The sequence below is a fragment of the Hemiscyllium ocellatum genome, chromosome 2 (genome assembly GCF_020745735.1).
Source record: "Hemiscyllium ocellatum isolate sHemOce1 chromosome 2, sHemOce1.pat.X.cur, whole genome shotgun sequence".
Classification (NCBI taxonomy): Eukaryota; Metazoa; Chordata; class Chondrichthyes; order Orectolobiformes; family Hemiscylliidae; genus Hemiscyllium; species Hemiscyllium ocellatum.
Genome location: NC_083402.1, coordinates 133,940,151 through 133,958,455, shown reverse-complemented (window position 1 = coordinate 133,958,455; position 18,305 = coordinate 133,940,151). Strand labels below are relative to the sequence as shown.

General features: G+C 41.7%; 1 protein-coding gene across 1 annotated transcript in view; it reads left to right on the top strand.

The window, feature by feature from the left end:
- ak3 (adenylate kinase 3) overlaps positions 1 to 15,657 on the top strand; it is a 34,715-nt gene extending 19,058 nt beyond the window's left edge. The window contains exons 3-5 of the mRNA XM_060840176.1: positions 3,763 to 3,935; positions 9,701 to 9,819; positions 13,294 to 15,657. Coding sequence (XP_060696159.1) covers positions 3,763 to 3,935; positions 9,701 to 9,819; positions 13,294 to 13,393 — 392 coding nt within the window. The 3' untranslated portion in view covers positions 13,394 to 15,657. The remainder of the gene's footprint in view (positions 1 to 3,762; positions 3,936 to 9,700; positions 9,820 to 13,293) is intronic.
- Positions 15,658 to 18,305: the final 2,648 nt, after the last annotated feature.

The following is an 18,305-nucleotide window of genomic DNA, read 5'->3' as shown; positions in this document are numbered from 1 at the left end:
CCACATTTCAGAATTGAGATCAGTGACCATCTAATCTACGTTAGGGTTATTAGGTGGAGCCTAATTGTTGTCCAGAATCTCACCAAATAGTGTTAGTGATCTTTTACACACACCTGTGTGTCCATGTATTAAGGTTTCACCAGAAAGATCGCTCCTTTAGTTTATTTAGTACAACGTTGAAGTGTCAGCTGTATTGTTTATGATTTAAATGCAAGTGTGCAGCACTGAGTCAAGGCCGATTTAGATTAGATTCCCTACAGTGTGAAAACAGGCCCTTCAGGCCAACTAGTCCACACCAACCCTCCGAAGAGTAACCACCCAGACCCATTCCCCTATCCTATATTTACCCCTGACTAATGCATCTAACATTATGGGCAATTTAGCACGGGTAATTTAGCACGGCCAATTCATCTGACTTGTACATCTTTTTTGATTATGGGAGGAAACCGGAGCACCCGGAAACCCCATGCAGACACGGGGAGAATGTGCAAACTCCACACAGACAGTTGTCAGAGGTGGGAATTGAACCTGGGTCCCTACCACTGTGAGGCAGCAGTGCTAACCACTGATTCACCGTGCCGCTCCATCAGGATATATCAATCTCTCTTTCTCACATGCTGTCAGGGTAAATAGGTCTACTGAGATAAACTCAAGTAGTTTTGCAAGTTCAAAGTTTGGAGAAGATTTGTAGCTCGGGTGCTCGTTGTTGTGGTTCTGTTCGCCGAGCTGGGAAATTGTGTTGCAGACGTTTCGTCCCCTGTCTAGGTGACATCCTCAGTGCTTGGGAGCCTCCTGTGATGCGCTTCTGTGATGTTTCCTCCGGCATTTATAGTGATTTGTATCTGCCGCTTCCAGTTGTCAGTTCCAGCTGTCTGCTGCAGTGGCTGGTATATTGGGTCCACGTTGATGTGCTTATTGATTGATTGAATCTGTGGATGAGTGCCATGCCTCTAGGAATTCCCTGGCTGTTCTCTGTTTGACTTGTCCTATAATAGTGGTGCTGTCGTAGTCGAACTCCTGTTGCTTGTCATCTGCGTGTGTGGCTACTAAGGATAGCTGGTCATGTCGTTTCGTGGCTAGTTGGTGTTCATGGATGCGGATCGTTAGCTGTCTTCCTGTTTGTCCTATGTAGTGTTTCGCACAGTCCTTGCATGGGATTTTGTACACTACATTGGTTTTGCTCATGCTGGGTATCGGTTCCTTCATCCTGGTGAGTTGTTGTCTGAGAGTGGCTGTTGGTTTGTGTGCTGTTATGAGTCCTAGTGGTCACAGTAGTCTGGCTGTCAGTTCAGAAATGTTTTTGGTGTATGGTAATGTGGCTAGTCCTTTGGTTGTGGCATGTCCTCATTCCGTTGTCTTTCCCTTGGGCATCTGTTGATGAAATTGCGCGGGTATCCGTTTTTGGCGAATACATTGTATAGGTGTTCTTCTTCCTCTTTTTGCAGTTCTGGTGTACTGCAGTGGCCCTTTTGAACAGTGTCTTGATGCAACTTCTTTTGTGTGTGTTGGGGTGGTTGCTTTCGTAGTTTAGGACTTGGTCTGTGTGTGGCTTTCCTGTATACCTTTGTATACCATGGGCTCACCCATCTCTGGACTCATAGCAGAAGCGGTAATGCAAACAGTCTTACCGCAAATTCAACCCAAACCCTGGGTCAGATATGTAGATGATACCTTTTGTAAACATTTAAAAACACAGAAATAGAGAACACACACCGGATCATCAACGCCACACTCACAGGAATCCGATTCACTGGAGAGGAAGAAAAGGACAACCAACTCCCATTCCTAGATGTGATGGTACAGATAACATCGAACGGAGAATTCACCACAAAGGTATACAGGAAAGCCACACACACAGACCAAGTCCTAAACTACGAAAGCAACTGTCAGGCAGTTTGCTCCTTCTCCCATTTAATCAATTTCTAGAAGTCATTATTCTGCATAAAGAACTCTATAGCAGTGTTCTCTTTTTTGCAGTTGTGTAATAGGCCAGGTCTAGGGGAAAGAGCTGATCCTTTCGCAATTCAAATTAGCACCAAAAATGTTTTCTTTGCGACAGTGGAGGATCTGCTGATGCTTGAGTTGACACTCTCTAATGACAATGGAGGATTTGTTTGTACTTGCTTTCCTAATCCCACATAACCGGAGGTGACGATTGAGTGATTTTGAACAGGCATCGAGCAAGATTTTAAAATCATTCTTGGTCTAGGCTCCTTGTGCACACCATGTTGCCATAAACGGGGCTGCACTGGTGACTGGCTGAAGCCTTAAATTGTCTGGGAAGATGTGTGTTTAACAGGGCCCAAAGGAGAGAAAATAAATATTCCAAAATGATTAATTATGTTATATATTTTAGTAATCTTCAGAAGTAAATTGAGAGAAATGTAGTTCTGGTCTCTCTTTCTAGAACTCGAATCCACAGTCTTTTGAATCTGGATCAGGTTCATCCAAGTAGTCTGTATATAGGGCTAATTAGCTGAAAATGTGTTGCTGGTTAAAGCACAGCAGGCCAGGCAGCATCTCAGGAATAGAGAATTCGACGTTTCGAGCATAAGCCCTTCATCAGGAATGAGAGAGAGTAGCCAAGCAGGCTGAGATAAAAGGTAGGGAGGAGGGACTTGGGGGAGGGGCGATGGAGGTGGGATAGGTGGAAGGAGGTCAAGGTGAGGGTGATAGGCCGGAGTGGGGTGGGGGCGGAGAGGTCAGGAAGAGGATTGCAGGTTAGGAGGGCGGTGCTGAGTTGAGGGAACCGACTGAGACAAGGTGGAGGGAGGGGAAATGAGAAATCTGAATTCATACCTTGTGGTTGGAGGGTTCCCAGGCGGAAGATGAGGCACTCCTCCTCCAGCCGCCATGTTATGTTCTGCCGGTGGAGGAGTCCAAGGACCTGCATGTCCTCGGTGGAGTGGGAGGGAGAGTTAAAGTGTTGAGCCATGGGGTGGTTGGGTTGGTTGGTCCGGGCGGCCCAGAGGTGTTCTCTGAAGCGTTCCGCAAGTAAGTGGCCTGTCTCCCCGATATAGAGGAGGCCACATCGGGTGCAGCGGATGCAATAGATGATGTGTGTGGAGGTACAGGTGAACTTGTGGCGGATATGGAAGGATCCCTTGGGGCCTTGGAGGGAAGTGAGTGTGGAGGTGTGGGTGCAAGTTTTACATTTCCTGCGGTTGCAGGGGAAGGTGCCGGGAGTGGAGGTTGGGTTGGTGGAGGGTGTGGATCCCTATTCCTGAGATGCTGCCTAACCTGCTGTGCTTTAACCAGCAACACATTTTCAGCTGTGATCTCCAGCATCTGCAGACCTCATTTTTTACTATAGGGCTAATTAAAAAACAAAGTTCCTCCTTAATTCAAAATATGTCTTGTTTACAACATTTTTACAGCATAAATAAGCCTGGCAAATAATAGTAATGGCAATGAGTAGTTTTTCACTGCCAGATTAATAGCTATGGCTAAGTTAAGTGCATCTTTTACACTCCATAATGTATCACTGAAACAATCTTTATCGTTTGCCTGTGAGTGCAGTACTGTTGTAGTTATTTAGTATTAATAAATGCAAGCTCCTTTTAAACACTAGAAAGGCCAAATGCCGGCAGATGGGACTAGATTAATTTAGGTGTTCTGGTCGGCATGGATGAGTTGGACCAAAGGGTTTGTTTCTGTACTGGATAACTCTATGACTGTGGAAGCCTGTGTCTCTTTATAGTGGCATGGCAGTGTTTAAGATATGATTCATTGCACTGTCTATTTCTCACCATGATTTTAAAGGGTTTCCTAGGACACTCCCACAAGCAGAAGAACTGCATAGAGTTTTCCAGCCAGACACGGTAATTAACTTGAATGTCCCATTTGAGACGATCAAAAAACGACTGACATCTCGCTGGATTCACCCAGGCAGTGGTAGAGTGTACAATACTGACTTCAGCCCTCCTAAAGTAACAGTTAAGTATCCACTTTAAAATTAGTCGGGTTTTATAAAGCGTATGATGTTTCACAAATCTGTAGAAAATTCTTACTTTCTTGTCTGTGACTTGTTAGGAGTTAGTTATGTTTGCGTTGCATGTCACTGAAACATCCTTTATGGCTCTGTACAGCGGAAGTATAACACCTCGTGTTATTTACTTTGAATTCTAGTCCCTTTAATTTACAGTTCAAAAATACTCCCTCAAAAAGCAGTTAAGCAATTTGGATTTTATTGGATAGTAAATATAGGTTAAAGTATCCTCTAGATGGGGAGAGGCTGAGAGATCCATGTTAGAAATCCCAAATGTACCGAACAGGTATAGACGTAACTCAAATGGGCAATGGAATGTTGACCCTTGTCTCCTAGGGACTGTAATTCAAAGGAGTGGGAAGATAGATTTCCATCTTTATGGCATGTTTCATAATTGCAAGGCACTTCAAGGTGCTTTACAATACGTGCTAACTTTGTTTGAAGTTTACTAATTTTTTGATGTACAAGAAATGAAAGATGCCACCAAAGATGACCATCTGATTTGGTTGAGGGATAAATATTGGCCATAGCATTGAGAGGAACTCTACATTCTTGTTTGAATAGCGTCATGGAATCTTACCTACCCTGTTGAGTGCAAATGAGCCTCAGTTTTAAAAAAACTCACCTGAAAGATGAATATTACTACTTGTGCAATATTCCCATAGCTTCCTCATCCAAGGGTGACACCTATTGTTTATACAGAGGAAAGTTTAAATTAATCTGTCAAACATGTTGAAAACTAAGTATTGGATCCCGCAAACTGGAAATTCAGAAACTGGTGTAAAGCATCAATGGAATCACAGAAGTACATGGGCAGGGCCTGGACCAGGGGAGAAAAGACAGAATCAAGGGAGGGGGGAAGAGAAGTTTTGTGGGGCAGGAGCAGGCTGAAGCAGTGGGTCTGCCTGGGCAATCCTGTCTGTGGACTTCCAGGAGGTAGAAGTGAGCACTGTGGGGCTGGGATCTATCAGCTTGGAGGCCAAGGGGGGTGTGGGGAGATCACCAGAATTTCCAGTCTGCACCCTCCAGTCACCACCTCTTTACCATGGACATGCAATCCCTAACACATCCATCACACACCAGGATGGTCTCGGGACTCTCCACGTCTTTCTGGGGCAAAGGCCTGAACCATCTCCACCCTAACCCCACTCTTCTCCACTTGGCTGAGCTCATCCCTGAAAATCTTCTCTTCTAACTCCTCTCATTTTCTTCAGGTCACAGGGTGGCCATGGTCCCATATGGGCCCAGCTACGCCTGCTTTGTGGGGGTTTGTGGAACATTCCTTGTTCCAGATCTATTTTGGTCCCCACCTACAGTTCTTCCAATATATTGATGATATCATCGGTGTTGCTTCCCTGTCTCATCCGGAATTGAAAAAGTTAATCGATTTCGCTTCCAATTTCCACCCCGCTCTCACTTTCACCTGGTCTATCTCTGACTCCTCCCTTGCCTTCCTCAACATCTCTCTTTCAATTTCTGGGAATAGACTGGTCACAAATGTTCCATATAAACCCTCTCACTGTCTCAGCTACTTGGACCCTGCATCCTGTAAAGACTCCATTCCATTCTCCCAGTTCCTCAGTCTCCGTCGCATATGTTCCAGTGAGGCCAGTTTCAACAAGGGAGCCTCCAGACTGTCCATCAGCTTGCTCAACCGAGGATACTCCAGCACTGTTGTTGACAGGGCCCTCAGCCAGATGCAACCCATCGCCTGCACTTCCACCCTTACCCTCTCTCCCTTGTCCTTACCTACCATCCCACCAATATGCATAGCCAGAAGCTCAATTGCCACAATTTCTGGCACCTCCAACAAGATGCCACCACCAGACGCATACTCCCCTCCCCTTCCCTCTGTCCTCCGCAGGGACTGCTCCTTCCATAATACCTTGGTGCACTTTTGCTTCACTCCCAACTCCAACCCCAACGCATCCCACTTAGCCTCATAGCACCTTCCCCTGCAACTGCTGAAGTTGTAACACCTGCCCATTTACCTCCTTCCTCCTTCATATCCAAGGGCCTCGAGCATACCAGCAGGGTGAAGCAGCACTTTACCTACACTTCTCACAATCTAGTTTAAGCACTCGTTGCTCACAATGTAGTCTCCTCTGCTGGGTGACCACGTCACAGAACATCTACGTTCTGCGCGTAAAAAAGACCCTGAGCTTCAGTTACCTGCCACTTCAACACCATTTCTATCAACATTTCTGTCTCAGGCTTTCTGTAGTACTCCAGTGAAGCACAGTGCAAGCTGGAAGAACAACACCTTTATTTTCCCTGTAGGGACCCTGCAGCTCTCCAGATATTGAGTTCAGTAACTTTAGGGCCTGAACTCTGATGTCCTAGCCCCCTACCACACCACCTTCCGTTAGCCACTGACAGTCACCGTTAACAGCCATTCGTCCTCCCAGCCAGATCATTATCCACTCCTTCATTTGTCCAACTGTTCTTCTCTCTATTTGGGTTCTATCCCCATTTATTGTTTACTCTTTACCCCCTCCGCCATCCCTATCTTATGCATACAAAGTGACATTTTCCTAGCTACCATCATTCTACCTACAGAAAGTTGGGTGGGGGGTGGGGAGGAAGGTTGCAGAGAAAGGGAGGGGGAGAGAGTACACACAACCCTTTTGAAAGTGACTGAACAAGTTTCATAGGCTATTAGAAACGCACGTGGGATCTTTGAATAAGGCTAAGTTGTAATGATCATTTATAAAACATAGATTAGGCCTCAGCTGACATATTATTTAGTTTTGGGCACCACAGTTTAGGAAGGACATAAGAGCTTGGGTATATCACAGGAGATTTGCTAGAATAGTACCAAGGACAAGGGAATTCAGATATATGGAGAGGATAGAGAAATATGAGTTAGCAGAAAAGATTAAAGAGAGATCAAATAGAGGTGATCAAAATTATTTGATAGAATAAGTAATGAGAAACTTACTTTGCATCAGTGTTCATTGAGGAGAGGGACATGATGAATGTTGAGATTAGAGATAGAAGTTTGATCTCGTTGACCTAAGTAGGGAAGATGTGTTGGGTAGACTCGTGGTTATTAAGGTGGACAAATCCCCAGGATCAGATGGGCTCTTTCCCAGGTTTCTGAGGGAGGCAAGAGAGGAAATATCTGAAGCCCTGACAGATATCTTTGTGGCATCCTTAAACACAGGTGAGCTGCTGGAGGTCTGGAGGTTGCTCATGTTGTCCCCATGTACAAGAAGGGTATTAGGGATATTCCGGGTAACTACAGACCAGTGAGCCTGACGTCGGTGGTGGGAACATTGCTGGAGAAGGTACTGCGGGATAAAATCTATTTTATATTTGGAAAAGAATGGGCTTATCAGTGATAGGCAACATGGTTTTGTGTAGGGGAGATCGTGCCTTACCAACTTAATAGAGTTCTTTGAGGAAGTGACCAAGTTGATAGATGAAGGAAGGGCTGTTGATGTCATATACATGGATTTAGTAAGGCGTTTGATAAGGTTCCCCATGGTAAACTAATGAAGGAAGTGAAGTCACATGGTGTGCAGAATGTTCTAGTTAGGAGGATAAAGAACTGGTTGAGCAACAGGAGACAGAGTATTAGTTGAAGGGAGTTTCTCAAAATGGAGAAAAGTGACCAGTGATGTTCCACAGGGGTCAGTGTTGGGGCTACTGTTGTTTATGGTATACATAAATGATCTGGAAGACGGCACTGTTGTATGATCAGCAAGTTTGCAGATGACACAAAGATTGCTGGAGTAGACGGGGGAGTTGGGTGGAGAAGTGGCAGATGGAGTTCAATCCAGGCAAATGTGAGGTGATGCATTTTGGGAAGTCTAATTCTAGAGCGAATTAAACAGTAAACGGAAGAGCCTTGGGAAAAGTTGTTGAGCAGAGAGATCTAGGAGTTCAGGTCCATTGTGCCCTGAAGGTTGCACAGGTGGATAGAGTAGTCAAGAATGCATATAGTATGCTTGCCTTCATTGGACAGGGTATTGATTAGAAGTGCTGGCAAGTCATGTTAAAATTGTACAAGACATTGGTTTGGCCGCATTTAGAGTATTGTGTACAGTTCTGGTTGCCACATTATCAAAAGGATGTGGACGCTTTGGAGAGGGTGTAGAGAAGGTTTACGAGGATGTTGCCTGGTATGGAGAGTGCTAGCTATGAAGAGAGGTTGAGTAGGTTAGGATTGTTTTCATTAGAAAAAAGGGGATTGAATGTGGACCTGGTTGAGGTTTACAAAATCATTAAGTGTACAGACAGGGTGGATGGAGATAAGCTTTTTCCCAGGGTGAAGGATTCAATAGTGAGAGGTCACGCTTTTAAGGCGAGAGATTTAAGGGGGATACACGTGGCAAGTACTTCACACGGAGGATGGTAGGTGCCTGGAACGCGTTGCCAGCAGAGGTGGCAGAGGCAGGCATGGTAGATTCATTTAAGGTGCACCTGGACAGATGCACGAGTAGGTGGGGAGCAGAGGAATACAGATGCTGAGGAATTGGGCGACAGGTTTAGATAGTAGATTTGGATCGGCTTAGGCTTGGAGGCCAAAGGGCCTGTTCCTGGGCTGTAACTTTGTTTTTTGTTCTTTCTTAAACTATTTCCAGTGACCTGTGGTTTGATAACAGTGGAATACAGATTTAAGGTGATTGGTCAGAGAAATTGAGCTGACCTGAGGATCCACATTCTAAACAATGAGTCGTGATTTGAGATGCAGTTCCTGAAAAGATATTGGAGATAGATTCAATAGTAACTTTCAAAAGCGAATTGGATAAATACTTGAATGTATAAAAATCACAGGCAGTTATGGTTAATTTAGTTCTATCAAACAGTTCAGAAGTCACATGACACCAGGTCACAATCACTTTAACTGACAAAGGAGCAGCACTCTGAAAGCTTGTGATTTCAAATAAACCTATGGACTCTAACCTGGTGTTGTATGACTTCTGACCTTCTCTACCCAGTACAACACCAGCACCTCCACGGTAAATCAAATAGTTGGCATCGAAACAATGTTCTGAATAGCAGCCTCCTTTGCAGTTCCATTTCATAAAATTCTTCAGTTACATTCTTTGTTTTTGTCATCTATAGAGATCTGTGACTTTTTAAAACTTCCCTACATTTGTATTCATTTCCTAGTAAGCATGGAAGCCTGTAACCTGATCTCAAAAATGGCTCCCATAATAGTCCTCTACCCCATTGTATCATTAAACACATCAGCAGTTCTACCTGAATGGAAGATTTATTAGCTATCGTTAACCCCCAAATCTCTTACAACATAGAAATAATGGACAATCAACAACTATTTACAATCTAATACCTCCTTTGGGACTTTGTGAGATTCAAATCTTACACCTTCTTCCCAGTAAAACAATGTAAGCTTTCCTTTGATCTTGAACAACCAAAGCCATCTAACATGCAGATTGTAGAACTTGTCACATAGCTCTCCTCACTTATTCTGCATTTAAAGCTATAGTCCCAGAATATTATAACCTTACAAAACTCATAACTGTAACAATTTCAAACAGTTGATTTCAGAAACTGTCTTGTGCAATCACCTGCTGCAGCCACATGATCATGTATCATTAGTGTACCTGGGAACATGCTTGTGGTATGGCATGTAACTTGATAAGAGTGTTCTTCTAAGGGGGATATGTTAACTGTTGGCGGGCAGTCAGGATGAAAATCTGAACTATTTTGTCTTTCCTGATTCTGTATTATTTAATAAAGGGACTTGATGATCTCACTGGTGAACCTTTGATTCAGCGTAATGATGACAAACCAGAAACTGTCACTTTGAGACTCCAGGCATATGAAGAACTAACGCAGCCTGTTTTGGAATACTATCGGTAAGTGGGGAAATTCTCTTTTAGTGTGAACAATGAAAAGCTGAACTCCTTGTAAATTATGCCCCTTGGGTATTCATGAGATGGAATAGTTCAGAATATGAGCAATTTAAAAAAAATACAGGCATTTGTAAATTTTGTACATATTCAACAGGAAAGAAATGGTTGAGAGGTCAGAGTGTCATTTGTGGAACAGAAGAAGGCCTTTTGGCCCATTGAGTCCCTGCCTTCTCTCTGCAGAGCAACCCAGTCAGCCCCTCATCCCTGCATCTTCACCATAAATTTGCAATTTATTTTCTAAGTGCACAACAAATTTCCTTCTTTGGTTGATTCCCCATCCACCAACCTTGTAGGCAGAGAACTCTAACTCAATAACACTCTTTTTCTAAAAGGCAAATCTTTCTCACACTCTCCCTGCGTCTATTGCCCACAATGTTGAATCGGTTTCCTCTAGTCCTTTTACAATCCGTCGTTTGGAAGAATTTTCCCTTATCTACCTTTATTTAAACCCATCAAAATCAGTTTGTTCACTTTGATCAATTCACCCCACTGTTGTTTGCGTCAGGAACTACAAAGCTAGCCTTTCCAGGCTAATGCTGTAATTAAAACCACTTGACCCTGAAGCCATTCAATTCTATAAGCCCAAATTTTCTTAGCTCACCTTTTAGCTTGATTGAGATCCTGATGAAAGGTTCCGACCTGAAACTTCAATGCCCCTGCTCCTCTGACGCTGTTTGACCTGCTGTGCTTTTCCCAGCTCCACACATTACCCACTCTCGACTCTTTAGCATCTCCAGTTCTCACTACCTCCAAGGTGTTACCTTGTCAAATGCTTTCATGAAATTAACCTCGACAACATTGCATTCCATTTACCAACATTCTCTGTTACTTCACCAAAATATTTAATTAAGATAGTTGAGCACAATCTGCCTATTACAAATTAACCCACCCAGACCCATTTCCCTCTGACTAATGCCCTAGCACTATGGGCAATTTAACATGGCCAATTCACCTACCCTGCACATTTTTGGACTGTGGGAGGAAACCAGAGCACCAGGAGAAAACCCATGCAGACATGGGGAGAATGTGCAAACTCCTCGGAGGGTTGGTGTGGACTGGTTGGGCCGAATGGCCTGTTTCCGCACTGTAGGGAATCTATGTCTAAAATGAGTGATAGAGCGTACAGGGTTGAGAGCATGAAAATTGGCCCTTGGTCCATGCCACCCAGTTTTCACAATTTAAACTAGTCCCATTTGCCTACATTTGGTCCACATCCCTCCATGCCTATCCCATCCACGTACCTGTCTAAATGTTTCTTAAATGACAAAATTGTATTCAGTTCCACCACTACCTCTGGCAGCCTGTTCCAGACCCTCAGCACCCTCTCTATGAAAAAATTGTCTCTCTGGACCCTTTTATATCTCTTTCCCCTCTCATCTTAAAATCTATGTCCTCTTGTTTTAGACTCCTCTATCACGAGGAAAAGCTGTCGGCTTTCTATCTTACCTGTGCCTCTCATGATTTTATGTACCTCCTATAAGGTCACCTTCGAGTGTCCTACGCTCCAGGGGAAAAAGTCCTGTCCCAGCCCATCCAATCTCTCCTTATAACCCAGACCTTTCAGTCTGGGTAGCATCCTAGTAAATCTTTTCTGCACTGTTTCTAGTTTAATAATCTTTCTATAGTAGGATGACCAGAACTACATGCAGTACTCTAAATGTGGATTCATTAATGTCTTGTACAGATGCAACATGACATCCCATCTACTGTGCTGTGATGCTCTCGATAAAAGCTACCATTCTAAAAGCCGTCTTCGTTGCCGGGTCTACTTGTGACTCTTATTTTTAAGGAGCTTAGTTTGAGCTATGAACCGGTACCTTTAGATCTCTTTGTTCTATAACAATCCCCAGGGTCCAACCATGGACTTGCAAATCCTGCTGTGGTTTGCCTTACCAAAATACCTTGCATTTGCCTAAATTAAACTCCATCTGCCATTCCTCAGCCCACTGGCCAGTTGATTAAGATCAAATCACCCAATCTTCCTTGCTACAAGGGGTACAGACCTAAGATCTGTGCTGACTTGATTAACTCAAACTTCAAGTACCTGTTGACCTTATTTTTTCCAAGATTTAAGATCAAAAATGCTTCTACTAATCGCAAACTAACTGGCTGTAGTTGCTCGGACTCTCTTTGCCTTGTTCTTGAAGAATATTTGCCCCTGTCCAATCTTTTGGCATTTTCCTTTATCTGAGAAGCTTGAAAGATCAAAGCAAATCCTTCCACTATCTCTCTCTCTCTCTCTCTCTCCACCATAAGACATAGGAGTGGAAGGAAGGCCATTCGGCCCATCGAATCCACTCCACCATTTAATCTGGCTGATGGGCATTTCATTTTCACTTATCCACACTCTCCACGTAGCCCTTAATTCCTTGCAAGAAATCTCTGCCTTGAAGACCCCCAATGTCCCAGCTTCTACTTCGCTCCACGGCAATGCATTCCACAGGCCCATCACTCTCTGGCTGAAGAAATGTCTCCTCATTTCCGTTCTAAATTGACCCCATATAATTTTAAGGCTGTGCCTATGGGTCCTAGTCTCCCCGCCTAACAGCAACAACTTCCCAGTGTCTATCCTTTCTAAGCCATGCATTATCTTGTAAGTTTCTATTAGATCTCCTTTCAACCTTCTAAACTCTAATGAATACAATTCCAGGTTCCTCAGCCATTCATCGTATGTTAGGCCTACCATTCCAGGGATCATCCGTGTGAATCTCCGCTGGATACACTCCAGTGCCAGTATGTCCTTCCCAAGGTGTGAGACCCAAAATTGGACACCGTATTCTAAATGGGGTGTAACTAGAGCTTTATCAAGTCTCAGAAGCACGTTGCTGCTTTTATATTCCAACCCTTCACATCCTCCAGCCACCTAAGCATGTGGCTTAACTGTCCTATGCAAAGCTTTTCCAAGATTTGAAAGCTTTCCCTTTCAAATTTTACACTATCCATTGCCTCCACTTTCTTCACTTAGATCAGTATTTTGTCATGTTCCTCTACCTTGGTAAATAAAGATTTGCCATTATCTCGCACTTCTCATTACCGTAAACTACTTTGAGGTGACTCCCTGTTGCAGATAGATCGCCTGGCTGTCAGAATGAACACAGCAAAATACACAAATGGCATTGTTATAATGGCCAAGGTAACCTTGCTTTTTGAGATGTTAGATCAATATTGGTCAGGACGTGGAAACTAAATCCCCAGCTTGTCAACATAGTGTGAAGGGATCAATTATTTGCACCGGAGTATGCATCTCCAGCATCTGAAAACAGTGCAGAACCCCTTTAGTCCTGTAAAGAGCCAATCTTTAATTTTATACTCAAATTCACGAATGGGAGTTTAATCTGACTCACTTAGAATTATACCAACTGAACTACAGTCTATTTTCTGTGACTGTGAATGAAAGATAATTTTTGTGTTTTATAGGAATAAAGGCATTTTAGAAGTCTTCTCGGGAACAGAAACCAACAAGATTTGGCCTCATGTGCAGGCTTTCCTCAGCAAGAAGATACCAACAGTTTCTTAAAGAATGCAGCTGTAAACAAATAGCAGAGAACCTGGTGGCACCTTGACTGGTCATCTCACCAGCTCCAGAAGGGAGAAAATTTGAAATGGTCTTTTGATTGCAGTCTTAAAAAAAAAATTGATTGTGGATTTTTAAAATGAGTATTTCTCAGAAATACAAATTTAGTTTTCAAAAAAGGTTTTAGATTTTTCATGTCTGACTGGAGTAAACCTGCAAAACTTTCTTAATTGAGAACTGCAAAAGGCTTGTTTACATAGCTGATCATTTTGTACTATTGATTCTATTTTAAATGACCAATACTTGACACGACTAATTAAAACGGAGTTGGAAGGGCATGCTCTGAATGGTTAACCAGAAACATTTGAATTTGGCACTTTTCCAAATGAGAGAGGAAGAGAAGAAATAAGTCTTTACATGTGGTCACATTGATACCTGAGGGCAACAAGTCATTCAGTTGATTGAAAGTGAGGCAAGTTACTCTCCAGCAGTTGACCAATTCATTTGTGCTTTCTGATTTCACTTCTGTGGAAGTTCTAAACTGAAATCTGATATAGGACAGAAAATCAAGTTCTTGGTCACTCAGATTTGTCCTCAATCATGTCCAGTAGCATAACTCCCTTTGTTGAGTGGATGTACTGTACTTGTGTGACTGACCATACCCGATTTAGCCCAGTGGTAAGGGGAACTGATTTTCACACTTTGTATACAAACAATAGATGCATAGGAAGGTGCAGTGGACTAAGGAAGGGGAAACTGTTAACCCTCACTTATCTGTGAAGGATTTCCAGTATTTTTAATTTTATTTTCAAATTCTAGTACATGCAGTGTTTTTTCTTGAGTACATCAAATACATAAGGTGCAGCAGGAACCTGTGTTCTTTTTAAAATGGAGAAAGCAGCATTACAAGGTGTGTTTTTGTACTTGGACAATTAAATCTAAATGTACATAACCAAGTTTTACTCTGACCAACCTTTTTAAAATTTTAGAATTGTATAGAAAATGTTTTGGATGAAAGCAAGTCACTAATCTTGTTCTTGGTAAATTACACTTCATGGGAAGAAATAGTGAGATCTGTATTATTGAATTGTGCTAACTGCCTAACTCCATAGCCTTGATAGAAGCATAAAAAAATTGATGTTTTGAAGGAAGGCAGCTTGTGAGTGGCCTCCTCCAGCTAATCTACACGGGGCATTTTAGGCAAGGTGGTAACTAAGCAACCAATCGAGCTTGTTTCGGTGTCCTCCCAAGCTTTGAACTATCTTCACAGTTCCAGTCTCCTATCACAGCAGGAAATCTGAAGGCAATGAAAAGTACTTTACAAAACACAATGATTATGGGGCCTTCTGTCTATGAAATGTCACATCTTGTGCTAAGTCTGGTGATTTTGGCTCTGATGCTTCCTCCTGCTATATGCTTCTCACCTCTTCTAAGCAAGAACACACATTTTATAGGTTCTATTTTTTGAGTAGCCCAGGAATATCCAGAATGAGCGTAACCACAGGACCATGTATTCAGAGATGCAAGTTTTATTGTTGAATGTAAAACATTTCTGGACTTTTTTGACATACAAAAGGATGTTGTTTGTGCTTTATGCTGCAATATTTTAATTTTGGTAAGTATTTCAATTTTTGACCTGTTTTTTCTCTTGCAAAACATTAAACAGTTTTCAACATCCTCTATTCCATAAAGCCTGGACTCAACAAAGTCGATCGATTTTGCTCTTAAATTTTAATTGGCCCAACATCCCCAGTTTTGAGGGAAGAGTACTCCAAAATGTTTTCATCCATGTGTGAGAGATTTACTTAATTAGTTAATCCATTTAGAATAAAATCAAGATATCGCCCCTTACTCTGGGTTCTGCAACCAGAAGAAATAATTCTGGTGCATTTGCCCTGTCTTTCAAATTCTTCTATCATCCACATTCTACTTGTTTTGCAGTAATGAACATGCTATCTCATTGGTTGTCTCACTGTGCAATTTTCTATCTTCATTGACAAGAATATTTCACTTTTGCTACTAATGAGTACTATTCAAATTCCATCTTTTATCAAGATAGCAAGGCAAAGGCTAAAAATTGAAAGCGGCATAATTCAAAGAAAAATCAACATTTTTAAGCATTACTAATGTAGAAGAAATCTTGGTCTTCACTGGTTAGATATAGGAACCTTCTTCATATAAATGATTTTTAAAGAGTTAAATAAAATAATTAGTCAAACTAAGCTACTACCAGATTCCTATGTCATGACTAAATGTTTATGTACAATAGATCAATAAAATCAAAAAGGCATCTCAATTATTTGATCTTTGATTTTGTGTATGTCTCTCACATCGTTACAGTAGGATATTTATAGTGCACACAAAAATAGTTCAGGGCTATTAGTAATTTGGTATCAGAATTGAAGCAAATAATACTGCTCATTCATGAAATACTTTTGAAGTATTATACAAGTGGCTGCAGTCTGAACACAGCAAAGTCCCACATACAATATTATTATAATGACCAAGATAACCAGTTTCTTTTTTAAACAAAAACAGAAATTGCTGGAAAAGTTCAGCAGGTCTGGCTGTACCTGTGGAGAGAAATCAGAGTTAATATTTTGGATCCAGTGACCATTGCTCAGAAATAGTTCTTCCAGTTTTTATTTATTTCCCTTTGAGACGTTGATATGACAGATCAATATTAGCCAGGGCTAGACTCTCCAGCTGTACTGTTAGTGCAAGTTTTGATTATTATGCTTTGATTACATTATTGAAATGTAAATTTGATCAGGATATAAGAAAGTGATCCTATCTGAACTATAGTTTATTTAGACCAATTTCGCTGGAGCATGTTTGTGACACATCTTTTTAGGATTGGAGGACAACCTGAAAGATGGATACTACTTTCAGCAGATTCTGAAGGCATGTATTCTGAGATGCAGATGGTTAATTATAATAGCTCTTGGTAAGTCAACTGAAGAAAACAAGTACTTTAAAAAAATGTTGTGATGCTACAATTGAAATTAATCCTGGCCAAATGAGAGGATAAGATCAAGTGTTGGCCAAGACAGAAAACAAACAGTATTAGGAACATGTAGAAGACTTTTCAAAGACATCTAAATGAAAAAAAAATTAAGTAAAAGCAAAATGACTGACAAAAGCAGTAGAAAAAGTAACAAGTCAAATTATGGTGAGCATCTTCAAGGTTTTCAAGTAGACAAAAATATAAATTTTACACAAGTTTTGGTATAATTTTGTCATTCTTAGCATATTAAAATATTCTAAAAATATGGAATTTGAAAATGAATAATTGGCTATTCCTTGTCCCTTGTTTCCCTTGAGGTGGCGGCTTCCTCCTGGAACAACTGCAATCTGTTTGATGAAGTTACTTCCATTGTTAAGATTGGAAATTTCAAGATTTTAACCCAGTGATAATGAAAAAAAGCCAAGTTAAAAATCACACAACACCAGGTTATAGTCCCAACAGGTTTAATTGGAAGCACACTAGCTTTCGGAGCGACGCTCCTTCATCAGGTGATAGTGGAGGACATTATTCTAAGGCACAGAATTTATAGCAAAAGTTTACAGTGTGATGTAACTGAAATTAGATATTGAAAAATAAGTAGATGAAAGACTCAACAGACAATCAAGGTATTTTTCAATGTCTAATTTCAGTTACATCACACTGTAAACTTTTGCTATAAATTCTGTGCCTTAGAATAGTGTCCTCCACTATCAACTGATGAAGGAGCGTCGCTCCGAAAGCTAGTGTGCTTCCAATTAAACCTGTTGAGACTATAACCTGGTGTTGTGTGATTTATTAACTTTGTACGCCCCAGTCCAACACTGGCATCTCCAAATCATGAGAAAATGCCAGGGGTTCAAGTCAGGATGGTGTGTAACTTGATTCATGTCCCTATAACTTATGTGCTGCAGGTGATTAAATATGCAGGTTTGGGGAATACCGAAGGTTTGATGAATCTGCATACTGCCTCCTGTGGATAGGATACACTGCAATTACAGTGCACCAACGATGGGAGAATGTTTAAGCCAGGGGGTGCACAGCCAGAACATCCATCTGCTGGTTTTCTTTCCTTACATTTCACTTCCTGTCTGCATAATACTGTTGTTTTGATTTTAACATTCTCTTAGTCCTGGCCTTTAGTTGATGCTACTTCTGCCTTGTGCCACTATTAAAGTTCTAAATTGGAGGAAGGCCAGGTGCTCATAATATTAGGCATTAACTTTCATCAGTTGTAAAAAATGAGATAATGAGAGCTCAGAGACTATATGAAGGCTGGTAAGTGTAGGGAATACTGGATGATTAGAGAAATTGATGATCTGATGAAGAAAGAGGAGGCAAATGTCATGTATAGACAGTTGGGATGGAGTGAATCCTAAGTAAATTACAAAGGCAATAGGAGGGAAATCAGGAGGACAAAAAAGAGGCATGAGATAGATTTGGAAAGTAGAGTCAAGGAGAATCCAAAGGTGAATAAATACATTGAGCAAAAATGTAACTTGGGAGAGAATAGGACCCCTTAAGATCAATGTGGCTGCCTATGTGTGGAACTGCAGGACATGGGTAAGATACTAAATGAACATTTTGTATCAGTATTTACTATGGAGAAGAACATGGAATTTAGGGAAGTTGGGGAAATAGTGATGTCTTGAAAGGAGTTCATATTACCGAAGAGGTGGTGGTGGATCTTAAAACACAGAGGTAGATAAATCCCCAAGGCATGATCAAGTGTTTCCCAACGTTATGGGGAGCTAGGGAAGAGATGGCTGGGGCTCTTGCTGAGATATTTGTATTATCATCAGCCACAGGTGAGGTGTCAGAAGACTGAGGTTGATTAATATAGTGTCATTGTTTAAGAAAGGCTGTAAAGAAAGCCAGGGGAAGCTAGCCAATTGAATATAAAATTGGCTT